This window comes from Brachypodium distachyon, chromosome 1 (genome assembly GCF_000005505.3).
Source record: "Brachypodium distachyon strain Bd21 chromosome 1, Brachypodium_distachyon_v3.0, whole genome shotgun sequence".
Classification (NCBI taxonomy): domain Eukaryota; kingdom Viridiplantae; phylum Streptophyta; class Magnoliopsida; order Poales; family Poaceae; genus Brachypodium; species Brachypodium distachyon.
Genome location: NC_016131.3, coordinates 9,556,665 through 9,567,662, shown reverse-complemented (window position 1 = coordinate 9,567,662; position 10,998 = coordinate 9,556,665). Strand labels below are relative to the sequence as shown.

Here is a 10,998-nt window from a genome sequence, read left to right as displayed (position 1 = left end):
AAGACCACTATTGCCTTTTAGCTTTACAAGAAGAGCTGTGTCGTCCTTCTTTTCCAAAAAAAAAGTTGTGATTCCGTACCATGACATGCAAAAGCGCTGAGGTGAACTCTAGAGTTTTTCTTTTTCTTATAGCCTATTCAAGAAGTCAATTTTACCTTTTAATTATTAGCATTCTCCTCCTCCCTCCTCTGTGTCCTTCATACGAATAATTTTTCTATATCGCAGATATAAAGAGACTCAATCAACTGGCACATTGTCGCTCTTTTGTACATGCACGCATAGAGATGATATATAGCTTTGGGCCGCTCCAAATTAAATCCGGATGAACAGTTGCGCGGTACGTTTTTTCTCTTAATCATTTTCCCCACTGGGTCTTTTAGTTTCTTTAACCTCCCCATGGTGTCATAATCTAATAACACGTCGAAGTAAACTGATGACTTAGTGTACAAACATGAGTTAGGCGTCCTAATCTAACATCACGGCCACTCACTTCAACCTCGATCCTATAGAATCGGGCCATAAGAAAACAAAACCCGAGGGACTCGATCGCGAAGGCATTCCACTGGAGAAGAGTCGTCTTTCACGTACGTACCCCTTGGTGGTGTCCTGTTTGAATTATAGAAGAAGGATCCCTCGCGAATTACTCTAAGGTTTTTCTTACGACGATTCCCCTGTGCCTTTCTTTCACTTTCTTTCCTTGCTTTCCGCCTTCAGAAAAGGCCAGCACTGTAGCAATACTGGAGTAGTAATAAATACTGCCACAGCAGTTCAGAGAGCACGTCTCAGCTGAAAGTTCATGCACATCACGTCAAGAAAACGAACGCCAGGCCGGGCTAGCTGCACACGATCGAGACCGCTGCTGTTGCAAAGACATGAAAGCCGTTCGTTCGTTCCGATATCGTCGTACCAATCCAAAAAGAATCAACAACAAATGGTTTCATATGTTTTCGTTCGCCTTTTCCTTTGGTTTATCTCTCTCCGGAAGGCCCGGCCGTCGCTGCAGCGGTGCAGTGCCGAGACAGCTACCGTGCTCCCGCATTTACACGCTCCAAATAGTTGGGCCATCATGTCTCGTACGGCGGCACAAACAGAGGGCCAACGGATCTCGCATGCAGAACCTTGGGGTTACTCCATTAAGGTTTAGGACAGAACTGAAATGTTTGGTCAGTTAATTAATTTTTTTCTTCCCTGCTTGTCCCTACGAGAGAACTAATAAAGAGCACAGTTCACTGCCGTTAGTAGTACTCCACTAGTCCACTGCTGATGGCATAGCAACAACCGCATCACGAGTAGTGCAGCGTAGCGGCAAAATGGTCCAGATCTGCAGACGCTTAATGAAGAATCTCTACTCACGGCAGGTTAGCGAAAATTGTGGCAAAACTTCTGGGCTCATTTTTCGATTACCAAAACTGTATAGCGTCTGGGCTTTGCTGAAATGGGACTGCTAGTTCTAAGTAACATCCGGATCAAATCGTCTGCGTTCGTACATTATTGTACAGCAACGCTGGTGAAGTTGTGCAGGGGGCAGAGGCCCTGCAGCTCGCCTGCCTGCGTTTTCATTTACGTTTGAAGACAAGATGATTCAATGCTTAACGTTCTCTGCGTCCTAATGAAAACAGCTTTGTACTCCAACGACGGGCCGGCCCCTCGTTAATTCGCTAGATCTGGTCGGTTAATTCGTTAGATCTGGCGACATGCTGGAGGAGCACCGCTCCTTCTTTTATTTCCACTGCTACGTACGCGCGTCTTGCACACTTGATCTGCTGGATTGGAGCAGAGCCGCAGATGTAAAAAATTAATGGAGCTAGCTAGCTACAGGTCAAAGAAAACATGCGTCCATGCATATGTACGTTGATTGCCTGATCAGATCGATCAAGATAACTTTTACACTCTCGTCACAAAATAAATACAACATGAGATAAATCTTAAACTGATACATTTATTTATCCAGTTCAAAAATGTAGGACGTATAACTTTTGTTGATTGTCAAAAAATTTAAACTTTGACCAACCATATAACAAAAAATATCATCATCTGTGGTGCGAAATTAGTTTCTTTAGATACGATGTGATACATATTTTCAAAGTATATTGGTTTGACACTGAATATGTTCGTATATTTTTACTGTAAGCTTGGTCAATTTTTTTATTTTTTTGAAAAGTAGAAATAGATTAATTACTTAAAGAGTTGTAAAAATCACAAGTCAAACTTCTCGCCGCGCAGGGCGGCACACCATCAAACGAAACACCACTCTGGCTAGCATTACTGAACTTTGCTAAATCATGCGCCACGCCATTATTAAGGCGATTAGTGAACTGGAATTTGATCCCCTGGATCAGAAGGCGCCAAGTGCAAGATTTCTTGGATTAACTTGGTTAAAATTTAGAAAGTTTGACTATCAGCAAAATTTACACGCTCTACATTTTGGAACAAGATTATATACCTGCCCACAAAAAAGAGAGGAAAAATGCATAAACCTCTAGGCTTTGTAGCTAGCTACTCTCAGTTATCATCTAGCAGCCCAATTGTTCATCAGCAACATCTGAACGAATGCGTCATCATGGATGGGGTGTGCTAGGACCATATGCATGGCAATTTAAAAGTGTAGTACCCTTTGATAATTAAGGTCACTGATGTATTGTCATTGTGCATGTGTGAAGGATGGAATTGAATGGACGCGGGGGTTAGCAATCACGCAGCTGGTCCAGCGCAAGCAGATCAATCGATCGAGGAGGGGAATTAAGGGACGATATGCATGGAGACGAGCGCGCGATTCGCGGGGAGTTTTTTGGATTTTACCATTTCCGGCGCGCCGTTGGTAGCAGACATGACTCATGAGCACATGAGCCATATATACCATGTCTTCCTTCCTAGGCATATTTGGATTTCGTTTTTTCTCCGTTTCTAGCTTGTGTTACCTCTAAAAAGATTTCAATTTTCTTAAAAACAATTGAGTGAGTTCATTAGGTATACGTTGTAAAGTGTCAAAAAGACAAAATTTCAGATATTATTAATGTTGGATTTGTCTCTTCTTCTTTGTGTACAATGAATTTGCATTTGAAATTTTGTGGGATTCCGAGACGTTCGTAGTGAACTCACTTATCTATTTATTTTTAAAGTTCTTAGGGGTGCACCTAGGGTGGGGGCACAGGATATTCTCTCGTGTTAATTGCTCAAAGCCTACGTGACGCTGGTGTATGCAGCAGTACAGTCGTGTATCATAGTAGTGTAAATAATTCTTTCTCCGCATTTTTTTTCGAGGAGGTTCTCAACATTTAATTCTAGAGGAAATGTGTTAACCAAAACTTAACCATAAATCTCGACCCGGAGAGTTCTCGTCGTCATCTATCAAAATGTACATGTAGCTCGGCCCGTCGTCTTTCATCGACGTACGGTGCATCACGAAGAGGCTTGATATGACCCAGTTTTAAAAATGAAAAGACAATAAAAAAAAGGCACCATGTGTCCCAACCATTCGCCGACGAAATTGTAGAATAGTAAAGGTCCGGATGGCAACGGGGACGAAACCCGTCGGGTAGTGGCTGCCCAAACCCGTCCCCGCGACCTTCATCTCAGACCCGTCCCCGTCCCCGTCACCGGCTGCGGGTTTCAGTTTTCTCCCAGCCCCGTCCCCATCGGGTTTTTCGTCCCCGTCGGGGAACCCGAACCCGCCAACATTTCAGCACCAAGCCAAAGTTGCAGTAGCAACATGAATGAAAAACAACTCGTTTCAGCTCCAAGATAAGACAAAACATTATAATTTAGGCATCATTTCACACATATAACAACATCATATAGTTCTCACATATAACAAAACCATTTCACACATATAACAACACCATTTGGGATAGAAATATGAACTGTACCAGGCCATTTTTATAGGTCATATTGAGTTTTCGTGGGTTTCCCGTGTATCGGGTTCGAACCCATGAAACCCGCTGGGTTTCACTTTTGACCCATAAGCAAACCTGCAGGGATTGAATTTGACCCAAACCCGTCCCCTAATGGGGTAAAACCCCGCGGGTTTTCGGGTTTCGAGGCCCCATTGACATCTTGAAGTAAAGGGCCTTCTGCTTAAAGATAACCTTTAATTCCAAATTAGGTACCTTGCTAGCTAGCCAGAGGATGCCAACATAAGATATGAGATGCATGTCCTTTGGGTGTCTTTTCTCAAAAAGAGAAAATGTAGTGTATGAGTTCGATCCTAACAAATCAAACGTCGCTCCCAAGAAAAGAAATTAAAGGAGGGTCAGATTGTACGTGCGACATCGTAATCTTTCCTTGGCCAATCGATGATTCCTAGGAAGCAAGAAATGTATCCCTAGGACGGTTGCTTAATTTGTTGACGTCAATCAATCACCGGGAGGATGGATGGGTGAAGAGCCATATATCCCTGCCTGGCAACAGCAAAAGCAATGGCTAATCAATCTAATTAATCCAACTGGTTGTGCTAGGCGATGGATGATGACGCGCCACGCCAGCCCGTGGTGGCCAGCGCGCGCTCGGGAACAAGAGTTCGTGTTGCCGTTGCGCCACCTTACCGCAAAGAGTTGCGGCCAGCCACCCTGCGGACGTGCTGGGGCCGCTGCAGCCTTCTCTCCGGCCAGGCCCGGCCCGGCCTTGATTCCTTCGAAACACAGGAACCAGGAACTTCCGCGACTTACTTTTTTTTTCTCCAATTACTGAGTAATAAACGCATGGCCAGCGTTTATGCACGCAAAAGAGAAAAACCAGACCATAGAATGAACTTGAATGAAAATAACAATAAGAAATTTAAGAAGCATTACCTATCCTTGATCACAGGACAGCTTTAAATTCCCGCGTTACTTAATTCAGGAACGCCAGATTTACAGCGACGTACTGTAGCATAGAGCTGGACACACGATGGATCTATTGAGAACCGAGTAATGACGACACGATGACGACATCAACGACACCAAAAGTCGTTAACAAGATCCGGCGAACTCGACAACTCCCAAAGGCTCTTTGCCTCTTTCCGAGAACTCCCGATTTATTTTCCGTCTATGACTCTCTGCGTACGTACATTCTTGCTGAAATCCCGTGCATATATAAAACACCAATATTGATCGAAACATCAGCTTCTGTGTACCTGCACATCTCATCGCTGCGCCTATTTTTCTCCTCGAACAAATCTGCGCCAAAGCTGCCGCCTACGCTAGCACCCCGCCATTGCCTTCGTGGGCCGGGTACACGGCTTTCTCCACGCGCCTGGGCTGGCCAATGGCTTACCTAGGCCAGCCACCGCCCACCAGCCCGTCAGGGCCCGCCGCCAGCCTCACCTGGGCCATGCTCGCCTTTCCCGTGCGCAAACTTGGCCTCTGCCCGCGCCTTGGGCCTTGGGACCGTAACGTCCTTAACCAGGCCTACAAGCCTGCTGTTCCCACGCTTGGGCCTCTGCACGGCCGACCGAGCGTTGTCTTCCCGATGCCACGACCTATCGATCGACCTACCCCCGATCGATCGACCGGGATACTTCCCCTTAAAAAAAAAAATCTCGCTTGGATCTGATCTCGCCGAGAACCGATTTCGCCTTCTCGAGCCCCGATCGAGTGCGTCGCACGCTGCCGATTCCGATTGACTCCTTTGGTCCCCTTCTCTCTAAATGGAATTACAAACCCGATCTGTCGAGGATACAGTGTGTCCGACACCCGAAGCCCTGAGACCATGTGTCGTCGAATCATCATGGTTGTTTGCATGATTGCATCATTTTCTGATGTTACTGACACCGGAAGTCCGGAAGAGCCCTGAAACCTTTTTTTTTTCATGGGAACTCTTGAAAATTCCTTTTGGTACAATGTTTTTCATCCTCCCATATTTTCATAATTATGTGCAATTCAAGTCCCTTTATGGATGCTTAATAATTCCGGAATTCAAGCCTTCTCAAAGGCTGCCAAGTACTTTTTCTCCAAATTCTTCTGAAAAAAAAGTTTTAGTCAAGAATCTTACGACAAATTATTAGTACTACACCACTTGATGACGCGAACTGGTAGTACGGCTAGGGCAGCATAGATTTCAGCATGAACAAGATTTGGTGTAAGCAAATGATATATAATGAATGGGAGCTCAAGATTACCAGGCGATATGTATTACAAGGAGAAGGAGCCAAAGCTATGATATGGACATGATCTACCATTATTCACTAAGATGGTAGCATACTCGATCACTTCCACAGCATGCTGGGCCAATGGTCCATAATTGGCTCGTTATTAATTATTGAGATAAGATTACATTTAGGCGAGATTACACATCTATGAGCGAGCAAGGAGATCAAATCGCTTGCTATATACAGGCACACCATGCCGACTCCATGGATCAATTTGTACTGACTGGCATGCATATTAGCATATACCATGCCGGAAAATGCGGTTCAGTTTCCAGTGTTCAAGAGCCACAAGGGGGTTATGCGCTTCCTCTGGTGAAGTAATGCCCTTCCGTCAGAAAGGCAGCAGACGAGCTGCTCGAAGCGCCGTAGAGGGTCTGCTGCTGCGACCTGTACTCCACGGCCGGTGGCGTCGGCTTCCAGTGCCGCTTCCGCTGGTTGATGAACCAGTTGTTGATCTGCTTCCTGTCCAGTCCCGTCGACTCTGCCAACGCCGCCTTCTCCAGTTCCTGCTGGGGATCGCCATATGTTGTTAATGTTGCTAAAGCTCTCTCAATCATATCCGAGCCGCGCGTACCGATGGGTATGGCGATCTCCAGTTTAGCCGCCACCACTGCTGGAGCTTCTGCCGCGCACCACTGGGCAGCTTCCCTTTCGTCTTCTTCTTGGAGAGCTTTCTCCATAGGCTGCTCAGGTAGCCGTTGTGCTTGTTCAGGAACTGGTCCTTGAGCTCCGCCGCCTGCACCGGCAGGCCACCAACGTCGCCGATCTCTTGTTCGTCTTCGGTGGAAGCCTCGCCTTCGCAGTTATCGCCTGCCGATCCAGCAAATTGATTACCAGAGGTGGTCAGCAAATCCAGTGCACATTTAATAACAAGCAACCACGCATATCTGTTTTGCTATGGAAAAGTCACGTGTCCTTTAGTTAGCATATGAGAGAGGGAAGAGTGGGAAACTGGTAACTTAGATATTAATCTAACGGCTATAATGCGTCAATTGAGATTTAAGTGTTTTGATTTTAAAAATAGATGCCTCAAATATAGCCACACCCTATCAAAAATAATCTTTGTCACAATCATGGGAAATGGTGCTCGAGAAAAGTATGTCATGAACAGAATAGGGATGTTCATGTGTTTAGCTATTTATCAACAAAATATTGCATGTTGGCTTCATTGACTCATTGTCGAGGAATTCTTTTTGACTACTGCCCAACTGAAGAATAGCTAAGTGTAGAGATCTCCTAAGTGTAACTTAGCGCATCGAAAAAAAATACAATGAGAAACTTAGTGCAATCAAGCATGCGCACCTAGTGCAGACGTGCTGATATGTGCCTCCATGTTCCTGAAGAAATGATCGGCTTCTTGAATCTGTCTCGTAAGCTCTTGACTGTACCTCACCAACATAACGCAATAGGTCTCCTGCACATGCACACAAAGAAGATATATATGCAGAGTCATACATGCGCAGGCAGGCATATAGCTAGATACATATACACATAACTTGCTACCATGAACTGGTCGAGCTCTGGGTCGGCTGGCTGTTCCAGCACGTCATCCGAATTCGACTTAAGATCGTCGGCGAGTGAGGAGAGCCGACCAACAACTTCCGGTGGTGCTCCGACCTTAATAAGAACCAGCATTTGACGCGGCAATATACAAGCTGTGAATGCATTTGGTACATATCAAAGTGCATACGTACTTTCTGGCAGTCAATGAAGGCTCTGAGGAGAGCCGGGTAGAGAGGGTGCGACATGATCTTGGCTTTCATAGCATCTGTTCCCATGTGGTAGCTAGACTCGCTGAAATGTTCGGGGGCGGGGAACGACGGTAGCACGCGCCGGCTCCGTTGACTGCGGTGGTCCGGTGGCTGATTAGTAATTGACGTCGTAGAGGCAGTGTGATCTTAGGTGAGGAAGAAGGGTGTAGTGGTAGGGGTCTTGGAGCCGTTGGCAAGAAGAGGGAGCTGATCCATGCGTGCGCGTGCTGTTATGATCAGGTCGGTGATCGACTCGGTTTGTGCTTATATTTGATGGCAATTCAGGACGATCTGTGTGGTGTGTGGTTTGCAGTTACCATCCAGAAGAGATCGACATCTAGCTGAATAGTCATATGGTGGGATCGGGAAAAGGGTGCAATAATAGAAGGTAACAACGACGACATGGTCGTTGTTAACTATAAGTGTGATGTTCTTTTCTCGGAACTTTAGGCAAAAAACTTTACAAATTAAGAAATGATTGTACATTGCAAGATCAAAGATAAATAGTGCTATGTCCGTACTGCTAATTACAAATATGGATGGCAGCGGCCTCCTCAAGGTATGCAGATAATTAATATTGATGCATCTTTTGATGCGGACCTCAAGGATGGAGCCACGGGAGCGGTGATTCGTGATGCTTCTAGAGGGTTAATTGGCGTGACTAATAGTTACTTGCCAGTGGTGTATGATGCGACTATGGCTGAAGCGTTGGCGCTCCGTAGAGGAATTCAGTTCGCTCAAAGTCTGGATTGTTTGAATCTCGATTAAATCAGACTGCAGCGACGTGGTGCAGGAGATGACGAGTGCACAATGGCCCGCATCTTCAGCGGCGGCTGTCTACATCGACTGTATTGAAGCCCTCAAAGATCTAGGTAATGTTATCATTGAGCATTGTCCTCCAGAAGCCAATATGGTTGCTCATGAGCTAGCTAGAGTAGCAAGAGTTGATCCACCCGATATTTGGTTGGATGATCAATGCAAATATAGTAGTTTTTGTCGAGGTTCTCCACAGGAACTAGGCAGCGACAACAATGCTCGGTTAAAGCTAGATCACAAGATTTGATTCTGGAATTTGTAACAAATAGTGCAATATTTTTAGTATTTTTGTTTTACTTCACAAGCAGACATCAAAGACAGGGCAGATCTACATTGACAAATAACAGGGACAACAAGTAATCTCACGAGCTAACAAATAAGACAAGGATAGAAGCAAATTGTTTAGGTATGGGAAAGAGTACAACAGGGCACAGACAAGTATACTATCACAGAAATTTAAAGCACAATCACTAGTACATATTACACACAATTCTCAGGAGAAAAGACTCAATAGTTAACAAGATCTCACACTGACATTTAAGCAAACAAGTTGCAGGTGCTCAAAATCAGCACAAGTTCTCTCAATTCAGTTCACACAAACAGCAAGCAACAGGGGGAAAAGGGAGAGAGATTTAGATGGGGATTAACTCAGGAGATGGGGCAGCAAGGAGTGGAGGAAGGGAAGAGGGTTCCAGTGGCGCTCGTGCTTGCCAGAGGCGCTTGTTCTTCACTTACTGCAGCAGCTTGAGGGGACGAGGAGGAGCAGCAGCTTGGAGACGAGGAGGAGCAGTAGTAGTGGATCGGGAAGGGGCAGCAGCTACTTCGTCGGAGGTGCGCCCCCACGCTGGCCTGGCCGCGGCGGCGGCCGGTGGTGGAGAAGGAGGTCAGGGGAAGGAGAAGTGCCAAGCACAAAGGGGATCGTTTTTGCATCCAGGCCCTTCTTTTCTCTTCTTCTTCCGCAAATTGGTCTTTTTTTCCTTCACTTCAGCCCTTTCTTTCTTCTTTCCTTATGCTCAGGTCCTTCGGTGTATAGGTGCATCAGCAGCTCGTCCATAATGAGAAGAGTATGTGCCTTTTCCCACTTAACTGCAAAAGAGAAGCGACAATGTAATTTTTGCCACATATTACAAGTATTTGTATAAATTCTTGGCATTTTAGAATAATTCAAAGTTCAAAACACAAGATTTCAAATAGAAATATGTCCAGAAAACAGTGCAAATATGATGCTTATCATTGGACAACCCTCCTAGTTTTCTTATTCAATCTCTTATTGATGATGTTATGCTGGTTTAGTTCATAATAAAGCTTGCCATGATGGCTTTCCCTTAAAAACAAACAAACATGACAGGTCCGAGAGAACCCGGTAACTGGTGTCTTTGGTTTTAACAAAGATTTGCCTTACTAAAAAGTTGGCCAGCCAAAATTTTGGTTAACGTGAATTGGATAACGTCCATGTGCCCTCTCTATTTCACTGTTGCCGCATATGTCCCTTGCCACGATGGTGGCGGGCCCGATCCCGGAAGGAGGGTGTGGAGATCCTTCGGCTACCTCCTACGCAGACGAGCTAGAATACGGTGGTGGTGATCCTGAATGTGTGTTGGCGGTGGCGATCTTCATATACACAGTTTCTAATCGGTAGAGTCACGGAGGAGCGGTGCCTACAGTTGCCGTGAAAGGTGGTCGGGCTTCTAGTGTGAGGCTTTGGGTTGGTGGTGTGTGGCTTCGACAGTGTCTAGGGCTCAGTTGCATGGGATATTAGCAAGTGCGTCTGGGTAGGGATGTTCTTTCCGTCCCCAGTTTCAGCTAGTTGTGTGTCTCAACGACCTGCTTGGCCAACCTTGGTGGCGGATGGCAAGATTCAGAGTGCTCTTCTTAGTGGCTGATTAGGTGCGGACGGTGTGCTTCCCTACCCTCATGCATGGGAGGCTTCGACGTGCATGCTCCTAGGTTGCATGGCGGCCCCAGATGCGGTCGTGGTTGTCAGGACAACATATTTGGCGGCTTCAATGCAGATCTTGCTTGGGCAAGCGACGATTGGATTGGAAGTTGAAGAGGCCGTTTCAGAAGGGGGTGAAGGTCGTCTGAAGGGCGTAGTAGGGATTTGGGTGCTAGAGTGGCAGCCCCGAATTATGGTGGTCTTTGGACGGGTGGGCTACGTTTTCGTCGTTGCCGGAATCAGGGGCCCAATCCCGCTCCTCCCATAACAGTGTCGGTTCTCTATCCTTTAAGGTGGCCAGGTTTGCAGGACGGTGGCATTGTCCCAATCCCGCATCTCCCAAATTTGTGGATATTCTTATTTTAAAAATA

General features: G+C 46.0%; 1 protein-coding gene across 1 annotated transcript; it reads right to left on the bottom strand.

The window, feature by feature from the left end:
* Positions 1-6,068: 6,068 nt before the first annotated feature.
* Positions 6,069-8,131, bottom strand: LOC100833323 (homeobox protein knotted-1-like 4). The gene is made up of 5 exons (XM_014900327.2): positions 7,819-8,131; positions 7,628-7,741; positions 7,427-7,538; positions 6,699-6,934; positions 6,069-6,633 (listed from the first exon to the last, which is right to left on the bottom strand). The coding sequence occupies exons 1-5, from the start codon at positions 7,900-7,902 to the stop codon at positions 6,421-6,423; spliced, it is 759 nt and encodes a 252-aa protein (XP_014755813.1). The 5' UTR covers positions 7,903-8,131; the 3' UTR covers positions 6,069-6,420.
* Between the last annotated feature and the right edge of the window lie 2,867 nt (positions 8,132-10,998).